Source organism: Saccopteryx bilineata, chromosome 5 (genome assembly GCF_036850765.1).
Source record: "Saccopteryx bilineata isolate mSacBil1 chromosome 5, mSacBil1_pri_phased_curated, whole genome shotgun sequence".
In the NCBI taxonomy this organism is placed as follows: domain Eukaryota; kingdom Metazoa; phylum Chordata; class Mammalia; order Chiroptera; family Emballonuridae; genus Saccopteryx; species Saccopteryx bilineata.
In genome coordinates, this window is record NC_089494.1 from 67,452,059 (window position 1) to 67,466,773 (window position 14,715).

Consider the following 14,715-nt stretch of genomic DNA (forward strand, 5'->3'; position numbering starts at 1 on the left):
CTTCCCAGTTACATTCTCCATTCCCCAGGTGTGCAGGCCAAGAAAAAATATAGGAATAGGAATTTTAGGTCATCCCAGTTAAAGCACAATCCCACGGAGTGAGAAATTATTACAGCTTACTTTTAGAGCAGCCACAATAGATGGCAGGTCATGGGACCAGGCACACTAATAATTTGCTGTAAATAAGAGTAGAATTCAAGTAATAAAACTCACATTATTGAGCAATAGGTACCAATCTCCATGATGATATTTTTCTTGCAAAATATTCTCTACAGTCCACTGACTCTCTTATTCAGACGTTTCTCAGGTAATACAGTGACAATAGCAAAGTGCTCACTCCACTTAACTAGGCTACCACCTGGCTCTTTCACTTGGCTTAAGAAAGATAGGTTGAACTCATCAAAACTTCAGTTTCCTCCTCTTAAAAACAAGGATAATACCTCCCAAAGTCATCGTGATGATTCAGGACATAATCCATGTTATGCACTTAGCAGAGCCTCTGACACTAAAGCGGCATTAGCTTTAATTTTTTCCCAATCCACCCTATCATGCAAGCTTTGCCAAAGTTTTTTCTACCAAACACTTCCCACTGCACTACAGAGAAGCCTCAGTGTCCGCAGGGGGTCTTCGGGGATTCTGCAAACGTTTGATTCAGCTTTTTTCCCCCTGCCAAAACATTTAATCACTTTTTTAAAACCCATGATCAATTAATATTCACACTCTAATGAATCATATGCCACATTTTAACATATTGGAGACCAACGACATGGCCTGATTTTCTTAGTTTTATAGAGGCCTAGAGCACCCCCATGTCGACTTCCTGTGTGTCACTGATTCGCAATGCGGTAGCTCTGCCCTCATCTCCTCTTGAATTCAAGTCCGTGCATGTTTGTGTAAGATGATGCAAACAACTTCACCAGGCTCAGTTCAACAGCAAGACAAACAAACAAAGGAGGAAGGGCAATACATGATGTATTGGAAGTTATGGGTTCTGTTTGTCTTTGACTTTTATACTCAGGATGAGAAACATAAGCAACTGTTAGATAATTCCCAATCGACATTTTTAAGCTCCTGTACCAGTTTAGTTGAAATATCCTGAGATTATTTAATGTGCCATTACAACAAAAACTGATAGCATTCGTAACTACTTAATATCTCATTACTGTGCTGCCAGTACATATCTGTGAAATGAGTTAGAAAAGGGTTGTGGTAAAAACTGCAGTGTCATCCATAACACCCGCATTTTAATGCTGATAAAGACTTTTCTTACTGTCTTCTCAATTTACAAGTTTTTAAAAGTGTGGACTTATGAAATAAATATACTGTAACAAAATATTACTTTTACTTATTTATGTCTTAGAATTGTATTCCAGATTTTGTTTGATAAGAGTTTTGCTGTTAAAAGTTAGGGAAAACTTGGAAAATAAACCCTTTTAGTGTGGATACTATATACTTTTTTGGTTTCTGAGTGAGTTGATCTTCCACAATATTTGCTTTTTTCTCCTTTTTTGTTTCTTCAGAGGAATGTCTCCGGTGGTTAATACTAATTAGGACTCAATCTAAGTCCAATTTTAGAAAAAGTAACTTGTTTAATATTAAGTGTAATGTCTTCTTATTTCCTTTTGTGAAAAGCAAAGGTAGTTGAGCCCCTAGAGTTGAGTGAAAATAGTGTAATATTTATATGATGACTTCTCCTGTGGAATTAAATTACTTCTGCCTCATCAAGTCTTTGCATGCTCAGAACCTCTCTGTCATTCTATGTTCTAACCAATATGATGTCTACACTGACCTGCAGTCTTTGCTTCTGATGTTTGTGAACTGTTTAATGGTCTTTGGCCAGTAATAATGAAATGTGACATTGTTTGACTTGACACTTCATTACTGTAATGACTGAAATATTGTGGCCTTAGAGAATGCCCTCTTTGGGACTTACTCTGTGAGGGGGTTTTTGAGGCTGATTTTTAGTGCAGTCATTTTGATATGTCAACAACCAAACACCTGTGGATGAGGCTTAGCATGGGTCAGAGCTGGGTCAAATTCTTCCTCGGCGAATGTTGTTAGTGTGAGAATCTGTAAACCACACCACTTGTGTACTTGCCTAAATGAATCACTGAGTGACAGACTGACTTACCTAATTACCAGGTCCTTTATTTTCTTCTTTTGGATTTTAGAGTGTGTCCAAGTTTACTGACCATGAATTGAAGGCCTATGCAAAAGCAGGGTCAGTGGCTGATGAGGTCATTTCATCCATTCGAACAGTGGCTGCTTTTGGTGGTGAGAAAAGAGAGGTGGAAAGGTTGGTGAATTAAAATGTCTGCCGCTTCCCTGAATCTCCTTAATCCACCTACTACCCTGAAGCTTCCACACTTTTTGTACAGAGTGGTGGGTTCACCTTGGGCTGTGGACAAGCTGCTGAGGGAGCTTTTGTTTAAGAGCTATCTTGGCAGAGTAATGAGATTGATCAAAGCACTACAAGGACTCCCAAGCCAGTGGCGGTGTGTTTTTGAAGATGTTAGAGTTGGTAATTTTTAGAAAGCCATCTTAGGTTAGAGATTTATTTCAAACTCTAGTGGGGCTCATGTACACACACTGTACTGTACTGTATGCCAGTCTATAACACTCTTTGCTCTCATTGAGGAAAAGTCTACATGATCTAAAGTGCAGTTTCACACATTTTTATTGAACACATTTTTATTCAATGTGTTTTGTTCAGCTACTCTACTACATCCTCTTAGTAAAGTCTCAGATTTCAATTTAATCAAACAAAATTTAGCACTAGTACATTACAGACCATCACTCTAAAGAGACTAATTCTTTTTTTTTTTTTTTTCCTCAGTGCCCAGGCCAACTTTGTTCCAATGGAGCCTTGGGCTGCGGGAGGGGAAGAGAGAGACAGAGAGAAAGGAGAGGGGGAGGGGTGGAGAAGCAGATGGGCGCTTCTCCTGTGTGCCCTGGCCGGGAATTGAACCCAGGACTCCTGCACGCCAGGCCAACGCTCTACCACTGAGCCAACCGGCCAGGGCAAGAAATTAATTCTTAATGAAAATAAAAACCTAAATGATCAAAACAACACAGTTGTCAAACAATTGATTTCACTTATTACCCCATTTATCTAGTATTCATTCATTCATTCATGTTTCAGGTACTGATTTTATAAAATAACCACCAATTTAATTAAACTCTTATTTTATGTGTTATAGATCTAGTATGATAATGTCATTCTCAACTGCTAGCACAGGGGTCGGGAACCTATGGCTCATGAGCCAGATGTGGCTCTTTTGATGGCTGCATCTGGCTTGCAGACAAATCTTTAATTAAAAAAATAATAACGTTAAAAATATAAAACATTTTCATGTATTACAATCCATTTATTTCCTAACCGCTCATTTCATGGTTGCGGGTGGCTGGAGCCAATTACAGCTGTCCTCCAGGACAACACTAAATTCTTATTGGATAATGCGTAATGTATATGGGTCTTTGTATGGCTCTCATGGAGTTACATTTTAAAGTATGTGGTGTTCATGGTTCTCTCAGCCAGAAAGGTTCCCGACCCCTGTGCTAGCATGTTCACCAAATAAAAAAGAGAATGTGATTTACAATTTCTAATTATCTCCCCCCCCCCTCCTCATTTTTGTTTTTTTCATTTGCTTCTTTTGGTTTGTGGAATGAAGTTATCTTATTTTTCATAAAAATTTTAGTGGCATATTTTCTTCACTACAACAGATATTATCTATTGTTAACAAATAAGCGTGTAAATGTTTTTTTAAAAATGTAACAAACATAGGATAGACCTTCAGTTTTGTCCTATGGAATGTTAACAATTCTCCATTAACTAATTTTTTGAGATGTAGGAAGGCAGTTACAGAATGCCTGAGCTTTAAGACAATACCTATTATTAATGGCTAGATGATAGAATTACTGAAGCTTAGTGCTTGAATTGGATTTCCACATAGTTACCCATGTCCTATGGCTATGAATCTGACCTGTCATATTACAACAGAGCATTCTTGGTCACAGGTCACATGCATGAATACATGTAGATGAGTTGGTATAAATCTAGTTTCAAACCTAGTAGTAAAAGAGTTGCATCATCGTCTGATAGAAAGTATGTCATGTGACTTAATAAAACAAATTAAGCACAAATAGTACTGTATCACTTATGTGCAAACATCTGTGCTGAAAGCTTCTTTTCTTTTGGGGGCAAAACTTTCCCCACTGTAGTCATTTGAGAAGTAATCAAATAGGCTTTGTTAGGCATCAGCCCTTCAACTCATTTCATTGTCAGGTTGAAGCAAACTTTAAAGAACTACACAGAAGTCACTGGGTTTTTTTCTAAAGCTATCTGTATTGGGATGCTTTTACAATTACTGAGGAAAGCAATTACTACACTGTGGTTTGTTTCAACATTCTAACGTGAGCTGCTGCTGCTACTGCTGAAATAGTCTCGAACGTTTGCCTTGTGATGACTCATGACATAATGGTACTTGTACTTTTACTATCCACTGACTAAACACAAAGCAAAACAAATAATCAAAAAAACCCAGAGAAGCCAAAAGATATGTTTATAGGGTTTGACTTTAACACAATGACTCAGATAACATATAATTGGATGAAAGAATAAAATAAATAAAAGTTATATGTTTCACTCATAAAAAAATTTTTTTTTCTCTTTACAGATATGAGAAAAACCTTGTGTTTGCCCAGCATTGGGGAATTAGAAAAGGGATAGTGATGGGGTTCTTTACTGGATTCATGTGGTGTCTCATCTTCTTGTGTTATGCACTGGCCTTCTGGTATGGCTCCAAGCTCGTCCTGGATGATGGAGAATACACAGCAGGAGTCCTTGTCCAGGTACCTTGGTCTTGATGATCAACATATAACATTTCCTGTTGGTATCTCAGAAAATCCCACAGTAAGGCATTTTGTTTATTTGTTTAGTGTCTGAGGGAGGCAAGTGTCAATGATTTGATGGAGTTTATTTGCAGAAACAAGCAATAACTGTGTGCATTTTATTGTAAAGGGATGCTGAGCATTTGAATTGGTGAGTCCAGTGATTTAATGATTTTCAATTAAATGAAGATTTTATAGCTGTAAAACAATGATTTTTTGCTGCGAACCAGCATGGCTAGTAATTCCAGGTCCTGAGTGGGAATGATGCAGAATTAAGAAAATAGGTGTAAAGAGAAAAAGGATGGGCTCGGGAGTACTTTTTGCAATGCAGAAGATAGCTTGCAAAAGGCAAGCTTCCACCCCCCTACCTCCTTTATTAAGAGGGCAAAGTGAGGCCTTTAGCAAATCAAAGAGATCATTAAAACAAAGTCACATTTCCAAGGCATCCCAAGAATTCTACCAAGTGCAGAAAACCCCCACCATACATAACATCTTAACTTCATTAATCAAAAGATAAAAGGAAATTGCCTCAAGTCTTTCCAAGGGACATAGGGGATAGGATGAGTATAAACAATCTAGCACCACAGCTAACATAAAGGTGTGGAAAAAAATACCCATTAGCAACTTCTAAATTGCAAAGACCCTATTGGCTTTCAGTCCCCAACATATCCCCCTTTTCTATTTTTAATTTCAATTCATGTGCTGTGATTCATACTCATCTGATTTCTTATGTTCCGATTTGGAGGCAGACTGGAAAAATATAAAACAAACACAAAAGTAAAATAGCCAGTTCTAACAGATACCAAACCTTTTAGATTATCAAGCAAATTCTTAGCTAATACAGCAAGATCTAAAATAGAATCTTTGCAGTTTTGAATGTCTTTAATATGTTAATGTAATTTCACCAAGTCCATGTTGACACCATCACTGCTCCACATTATCTATAAATGTAACCCAACCCCACTTCAGTCTGAGACTGTCCCAAAGAGCAGGAGTCACACACATTCAGGAAAAGTTTGCGTGACACTGGAACTGTTGTCATATTTCCACACTCTGCAGCTAGCGTCCAAGTCCCAATGACCACTGCTTCTAACACATTAAGCTTGTGTCTCAAGTTTAATGTCAGGTCTGCATTTCTGGCAATGATTCAGGTAGACTGAAAGGGCCATCTGCAGCATGTATGGAGATGGAGCTTCTGTTTTCTTTAACCTGGAGAGATGAAACTGTAAGTATTTCCCTGCTGAGGAAGAAAGAAGGGCATAGCCATCAAGTGTGGAATAGCAAAAGCTTTATTCAGAGCGCATCCTGGATGAGGTTCTCTGGTCCACGAGACGGGCCAGAGAAGTAGCACAGCCTCCCATGCCTGGGGGGTAATTTATAGCATTGGTAGGGTGGTCGGGTTGATATGACATGGAGAAATTTCATTGGCTGACAGACAGTCGTTCTTTTTCAAAGTGCTCCTGGGAAGTTTCTTTCGGTGGGCATGGGAGTGGGCGGTTCCAGCCAAAGTCTCAGACCTGGTTCCTCATGTGACCCTCCCCCATTGCCAACTGACCTCACAGAAACCACGGAGCCTTTTCCTGGAGTTTTGCAGCTATGGGGTGGTGAGGAGAACCTTGAGATTCACTATGCTGGATGGTAGAGATAAATTTGTAATAAAAGTAGACAAAAAGGGGGGGGGGCTCTGAATTTGGAGAGTATGTCCCAGCCTAAAATAGCCATGGAACATTGAGGCAGAAGAAGAAAAGTGGGGGTAAAGGAGACACTATGTATTAGACAAGGCAGTGGATCCATAGCAAATGGGAAGGAAAATAAGACCATCAACACCCACAACAGAGATCTTCGAGGGATGAGCAGAACCCTAATATTCAGGCAAGGCAGAGTAAGTAGCCCTCGTGTCTATAAGAAATGAGATCGGCTTACCTGCTACTTGGGTAGTTACCCTAGACTTGTCCATGGTGATGTGAGATGGAGCCAACAGCCCTGGGCACCTTCAGTCTTCAGTGGCAAGTCCCAGAAGGCTGGGCAAGGTTAGGTCAGAGGTGGCTGGGGTAGGGCTGCAAAAAACTGAACCCTCCCTTGGAGGAGCAAGGGGCCAGCCTACCTTCCAGCATCCCATTTCCCCACAGCAAGGGCATGGCCCTGGCAGGTGCTAAGAAGCCAGGCAGGCTTTAGCCTAATGACCTTCCTTTCCATTCTTAAAGCAGGGCCCTGATGGAGTTTTATGAGGCCTCTTAGGGGCATCAGAGCCTTTAAGGGCATATGTCAAGAGCTGGTATTTTGCCTGATCTCTTTGGGCTCTGTCTGCCTTTTCCTGTTCCTCTCAGTCATTATAGACCTTAAAAGCCATGCTCAGGAAATCTTGTTGAGGGGTTTGAGGGTCCTCATCTGCCTATATAAGCTTTTTCTGTATATCTGGGGTTGATTGGAAAAAGACAGAAGGACAGCATTATCAACTGGATCAAATGAAGAAGGGTAGGAATTTGCAGGAGAAAGAGGTTTGGAATGTGCTAAGAGGATTTGATGGATGGAACAGGTTTGACAGAGAAATGGATGAGAGCATAGAAAAATAAGCCTTATGCAATTGCTCTTGTGAAGTGAGTCTCTCATCCTGGCTCATGGTGTCTCACCAAATGTTCAGGAACCCACCAAGGAGCCTCAGCAGACCTAGGAAAAACACACATATATCCTTGGTCCCATAAGAGAACAGGGTCTGGCCCTTGCCAGATTCCTATAGGCAGGTTCCTCTATCACACTTCAGGGAAAGCTTTTCTTGTTGGATTCCAGAGTCTCTGGGCCACTGAATGGCCCTGTACATCAGTATTCACAAAATTTTAAAGTAAAAAGAGTTATAAAGAAGATTTGCAGGAGTTCCAGGATATGACTCCCCCTTTTTAACTTTTTATAATTGACCTTTAAATGTTTGCTGGGCACACTTTATAATGCCTTGGCCCTGAGGATTGTAAGGAAATACCTGTCCTCATATTAATTCCAAAAGTCTGACAAAATATAGTAAATGCCTTTCCAAGTAACACTCCCATACCTTTCAAAACATTTCTATTCAATTGATTAACAGGCAATCTAGAGACCACATAAGGCTGAAAAAATCCAGTATGACCTTTGTTATCTTCCTATTGTAAAAAAAAAACCTTAGAGCTTTGTTAGGGAAATCCACCCTGCCCCAAGTCTTGCAGTTCGGTGACTACTTCATGATTGAGCCAAGAGAAAAAATAAATAAATAAAAATAAAACTCAAATGTTGTTTAGCAATGACAGATGCATCAGCTCAACCAAATTAGCAAGTCTTTAGGATCCACATTCCATCTATTTAAATTTAAATGAGTGCTCCTTACAAGTTCCAATTTTAAAGCAAAAAATGTAGGAATGAAACTATTTTATTTTTTCAATATTAGAGCCAGCATTTTTAATTTTTGCATGCAAGAACTTAATTCAGGCCTTAAAAACAGGCATATTTTAGACAACATTAAACAAAGACTAAACAGAAACAAGAATCAGATGAACCAGACAGACCAGAGAGAAACCTGGGGTTTCAGAGCATAATGAGATTAGAAAAATGCCTGCCTGCCTGATCTCAGTCAGGGCATTTTTTAACAGAGGAACTAAAGATGGATCCAAATAAAAATTTCCCCAAGTAAAATTTACTTGGCAACTGCTGGGATATTTTGTAATTGAATCCACCACGAGTACCCTGCCCAAATTTCCAGGCAAAGAATAGGAAAGAAACAAAATGATAGTTCAGAAGATTGTAGCTAAAACATTAAAGAAAATCAGACAATAACAGGAAAAACTGTAACTTTCCTAACACCTGAGTCTCCTATTCATTCTCAATCTCCAATAGCTGCTGCAACTGGCAGTTCGGGTTGATTATGCTGAGATTTCTCTACCTCAATTTTAGCTGAGCAACAAACTAAGTTGACGGGGCCGGGGAAGTCTCCATTGTTCATTTCCCTGAATCACTTGTCCTTCGGCAGTATACTTAGATTTACATTCATTCATCCAATGTTTCCCTCTCCTGCAGCTTGGGCAGAGGTCCAGGGCCTTAAGAGCTGGCTGCCCTTGAAGCAGAGGCTGAGACTGACATCTGGGGGGAGTAGGGCAATTTCTAGCAAAATGTCCTAAACCCCTACATTGGAAACAAGATCCACAGGCAGAAGTACTTCCCTAACCTTCCTTCTTTCATTTATTCTGCCGTTTATCGAAGTATTGTCCTGGAGGCCTCCCCTGAAACACTGAGGCAATAGCCAGACTATGCATAAATGAAGGCCCAATATCAGTGCATATTCTGATGTAATCCCCTCTATCTCGAACCTGATCTAAAGCTTGTTGGAGCGGGAATCTCCAAAGGCCTGATATAAAGACCCTGGGAGCAACCCAATAAGCACAAGAAAGAGCAGAGGTCAGTGGAGGCCCAAAGGTTAAGGCAGCTATAGCTGCAACACCCTCATTATTTCCCGAGTTATCCTCAGACTCCAAGGTAGTCTCAAATTTACATCCCTCTGTTTCTAGCTCACTCTGTTCAAACAACAGCTTCTCCTCAAATAAAAACATTTGTACAGAAAGAAAAAGGTCCCTTGCTCTTGACCCTAATTGTCCCATAATTTATTACTCCCAACACTACTTTCCCCGAAACCCTACTAAAAAATTTTACTTACCGTGTGCACTTGGGGAGTTTTGTTACCTGCCTTTAGTTTAGTTTTCCCTTCCTCAGGTCCCTGTTTGGGCACCACTTGCTGCAAACCAGTGCAGCTAGTAATTCAAGGTCCTGAGTGGAAGTGGCACAGAATTAAGAAAATAGATCTAAAGAGAAAAGAGATGGGCTCTAGAGATCTTTTTTCAACACAGAAGATAGCTTGCAAAAGGGGAGCCTCCACCCCCCTACCTATAGGGCAAAGTGAGGCCATTAGCAAATCAAAGAGATCATTAAAACAAAGTCACCTTTCCTAGGTATCACAAGAATTCTACCAAGTGCAGAAAATCCCCACCATACATAACATCTTAACTTCACAAAACAAAGGATAAAAGGAAAATGCCTCAAGTCTTTTCAAGGGACATGGAGGATAGGATGAGTATAAACAATCTAGCACCAAAGCTAACATGAAGGTGTGGAAAAAATAGCATTTAGCAACTTCTAAAATTGCAAAGACCCTATTGGCTTTCAGTCCTCAACAATTTTTTTGAGTGAATCCAAAGATAATACACCCTATACCATGAAAACGGAAAGTCAGTGATCTCTCAGCTAAAAATTGACAGCTCATGTAGTTGAGCTGAATAATAACACAAGAACTAAAGGACTTATTTGTGAAACCATAATGAGTTACTAAAATGCACAGCCAATAATATCCTTCACTAAACAGGCAATGCAAACATATTTTATTGGTCACTTGTACTATAATCATGCTAATGCCATGACTACTTTAATTTTCAGTGTCTTCAGTTGTTCTTTCAAGAATTAATTACTGAGCATCTACTATATGCCAGACCTATTCAAAGTGTGGGGATTCAATAGTGACAAAAGAAATGTGATCTTTGTCCTAATAAAATTTGTAGCTTAGCAGAGAAGGTAAGCAAAAAATAAATAATTACATAAATACATAATGACAAATGTGCTCTAAAGTAGAGGACAAGGAACCTTTACAGTAAAGAACAAGATGACCAGGCATGGCTGGGTGCAGAGAAGCTCTTCCTCCTGCTCCCTCTCCCAGTCCCTTCCTCCTTAGCTCATGGGCCCTCTTGTTACAGCAACACTCTTGTCATCGTTCAGATTCTCATATGAATGGCACTATCCCAGCCAGGCCTTCCATGCTCATCCAATCTTTTATTCTCTTGTCTGGCTGGCTAAACTTTTCCTTCAGAGCACTTAAATGCAGTTGAACATTTCTGTTTATTTACATTTGTTCCTGCCCCTTCCCATCTTTACTTCATAAGCTCCATGAGATAAAACATGAAATATATGTTTCATTTTGCCTACTAATTACTGAAACTAAGTATATTAATTTAATTAGATTTTCATATATATATATTGAGAGAGAGACAGGAAAGGAACGAGAGAGGGGGGAGGAGAAAGATAAGCATCAACTTGTAGTTGTTTCATTTTAGTTGTTCATTGACTGCTTCTCATAAGTACCTTGACGGGGTGGAGTGGGAGGCTCAAACTGAACCAATGACCCCTTGCTCAAGCCACTGACTTTGGGCTCAAGCCAGCAACTTTGGGATCATGTTGATGATCCTGTGCTCAAGCTGGCAACCCCATGCTCAGCTGGCAAGCATGTGCTCAAAACCATAAGCCTGAGCTCTAGCCAGCAACCTCAGGGTTTCAAACCAGGACCTTTCAGTGTCCTGGGTCGATGGTCTTTCCACTGCACCACCACTGGTCAGGCAGATTAATTCTCAAATAAAAATTTTGGTTCAGGCCCTGGCCGGTTGGCTCAGTGGTAGAGTGTCGGCCTGGCATGCAGAAGTCCTGGGTTCGATTCCCAGCCAGGACACACAGGAGAGGCGCCCGTCTGCTTCTCCACCCCTCCCCCTCTCCTTCCTCTCTGTCTCTCTCTTCCCCTCCCGCAGCCGAGGCTCCATTGGAGCAAAGATGGCCCAGGCGCTGGGGATGGCTCCTTGGCCTCTGCCCCAGGCGCTAGAGTGGCTCCGGTCGCAACAGAGTGATGTCCCGGAGGGGCAGAGCATCGCCCCCTGGTGGGCGTGCCGGGTGGATCCTGGTTGGACGCATGTGGGAGTCTGTCTGACTGTCTCTCCCCATTTCCAGCTTCAGAAAAATACAAAAAAAAATTTTTTTTTGGTTCAAGGGTCTAGGTAAGACAGGTTCCAATTCATATATGAAATAATATCAAAATATTGTACACAAGAAATTTGCTAACTAAAAGCCTGAGATTTGAGATTTACTGCTTTGTTATAAATACATTTCTAGAGAAAGTTGAATGAAAATTTTATTTGCAAATCGAAATGATTATCAGAGGTCAAAACATAATCATTCTACTCCACTGACTTTATTTCATTAAGAGCATAATACACTAAGTATGTGTTTTAAAATTCAGTTCTTCACAAGATAAACAGCTGGCATTATCTTAACTTTGTTAAAAAAAATTAAGTATGATTATGCATGTTAAACTGTTTTGTAAACTTTAAAGGGATGGTGTACATGGAAAGTGTTACTATTATCATAATTTAACCATATTCTTAACTTTGATATAGCTTTGCACATTTGAAAAGCCAATGAAAGATGGCAGGTCAGAAATCTGACTATAAAGTCTTCTGTCTTTACTAATCTAATGACTCTTTAGAACTTTCAACATTTACCAAACTAGCGATACTAGTAATTGACTTTAGTCCCAGCTGCTTTCATCTGTTCATTATGCAGAAGTGCATGCGTTGAGCAAAGACAGTGTACCTTTCATTCCATGCTTGCAAGGAGAAACAGAGTTCTGTACAAATTATAGTTCAGAAAGAAAAATAAATGGAAAATTAAATAATATATGATTTCAATTAGAAACACAGAATTAAACAAAAAATCCAACCTTGGTAATTCTACCAGGAATCAAATTTTATGATTCCGTTAAAAGATAAACTGAAAGACATTTAAACTTTTAGTTTATTTGCACAAAAATAATACCAACCAAGCAGTGTCAAAGCAAAAGTGATTAGAAGAGCTTCACTAATAAAAGTGAGGAGAAAGACTTTTACAGAGAAGAGACAGAAGCAAAGCAAAGAAACTATGTGATTGGTTATAGCTTAAGCAGGTGCCTTATTTGAAAGAACCTAATTGGCTGTAGATGGATTGTCCTGAGGTTTAATTCTTTTTCTTTTTTCTTTTTTTTTTTGTTTTTTGTTAACTTTAGACAGAGAGACTGGGAAGGAAAGAAAGAGGAAAAGAAAGAGAGAGAGAGAGAAAGAGAGAGAGAGAGAGACTGGTTTGTTGTTCCATTTACACTAGGGAACAAAATTTTTGTTGCATCCACAAAAACGCTTGTTTTTACCTAATTTGAGTGTGTTGATCTCAAATCTGACATTAGTTTTTCTCTATAGGCTACAGTTTTTTTGCAATTTAAGATTTTAGGTTTTCATCTTATTGTAAAATTTTCAACATTTAGTTTAACATAATGAAGTAGAATGTCTTCTTGGGCATCATCTTTGTGAAAATATAATAATTTATATAATGCAGTAAATACACTAATACACTAAAAGATATGACTGCATCAGAATTTGACTACAATTTCAAAATAGAACATATTAAAACACTTATTTTAATCATAAAATTTGCATAAAACTTACTTAAATTCTATTCAGGCAAAAATTTGCGTTTCTAGTTCTTGCATTTGTGTACTTGTCGAGGACAATCTCATTTGATACTCCAGCTGTAGTCTGCCATCATATTTCTGTCCCATCGCCCCTGATAACTCTCTTTCATCGTCTTCAGATCTTGATGAAAGCGTTCTCCCTGCTCATCACTAACAACTCCAAGATTTTCGGGAAACTTATCAAGGTGACTGTTCAGGAAGTGAATCTTAACGCTCATGTTACATCCAATGTCGCAGAAAACCAACAGCATCCTTTGAACCAGAAGTTCATAGTTTTCTGCTTTTTTGTTGTCAAGGAAGTTCTTTGTAACTGCCACAAAAGACTGCCATGCTGTTTTCTCCTCTTTATTCATCTTCCTGGCAAATTCTTCGTCATGTATGAGGATTCAAATTTGAGGTCCATCGAATACACCTACTTTAATCTTCTCGAAAAACAAGGCAGGAAAAGCAGAAATAATATGTTGAAAGCATTCACTCTCTCTGTTCAAAGCCTGAACAAACTGCTTCATTAAGCCAAGTTTGATGTGAAGTGGGGGAAAAATGATCCTGTCTTGATTAACTACAGGTTCATTCACAATATTTTGCATCCCTACTTCCAGAGCTTCACATTTCGGCCACTCCTTCTGTGTCCAGTGTTTCTCCCGAGCTCGGCTGTCCCACAAACACAGAAAGCAAGAATACTTCCTGAAACCTCTCTGTTGTCCTAGTAGGAAATTTACCATTTTAAGATCCACACAAATAATCCAGTTATGCTCCTCATACTTCAGTTAGTCAAGGACAGTTTTTATGTCATTATAATCTTCTTGCAGATGAGTTGAATAACTAATTGGAACCGCTGCATAAACATTACCATTGTGTAGGAGAACACATTTCAGACTCTGTTTAGAGCTGTCAAGAAATAGCCGCCATTCTGTTGGACTGTAAGTGGTTACACCTAGCTGGCTGAGGAGACTACTGATATCATGACAGTAAACAAAGTGTTTGTCTTCAAAAAAAAAGTCCACAAAAGTTTGTTCACACTTCCTGAAATGGGATACTTTAGCTGACCAGTGAAGTACATTCTTTTCTTTAAGCTTGGAGGCTAATAACTCAGCTGCTTTCTTTGATAGGCCCAAATCTCTTACTAAGTCATTCAATTCGGGTTGGCTAAACTGCTGAGGGGTTAATGACTGCTTGGCATCAGAAGAAGACTCTTCAGATTTTACAACCATTTCCTTATGCATCTTATCAAAATACGCTTGATCACCATGTTCACTTTCTTCATCCTTAGAAGAAATAAAACCATTGAAAACTGGAACCGGGAGTGTCTCAGAGGGTGGGATAGGTCGTATTGCTGAAGAAATATTAGGATATGCGATCATATGCTGTTTTTTCTTGCCGATGCTTTTTGTATGGATCAGACAGAAATAACAGTCACTGCTGTGGTGTTTAGGTTCCCGCCAAACCATGGGAATACCAAAAGGCATCCCTTTGGGTTTTCCTTTTGTCCAGTCATGAAG

At 39.4% G+C, this 14,715-nt stretch overlaps 1 protein-coding gene across 10 annotated transcripts in view; it reads left to right on the forward strand.

Annotated features, from left to right (window-relative positions):
* Nucleotides 1-14,715, forward strand: part of ABCB11 (ATP binding cassette subfamily B member 11) — a 167,942-nt gene that overhangs the window by 92,980 nt on the left and 60,247 nt on the right. For all 10 annotated transcript variants that reach the window (XM_066278682.1, XM_066278686.1, XM_066278683.1 and 7 more), the window contains 2 exons: nucleotides 2,172-2,296; nucleotides 4,677-4,851. In XM_066278682.1, the coding sequence (XP_066134779.1) occupies nucleotides 2,172-2,296; nucleotides 4,677-4,851 (300 nt within the window). The remainder of the gene's footprint in view (nucleotides 1-2,171; nucleotides 2,297-4,676; nucleotides 4,852-14,715) is intronic.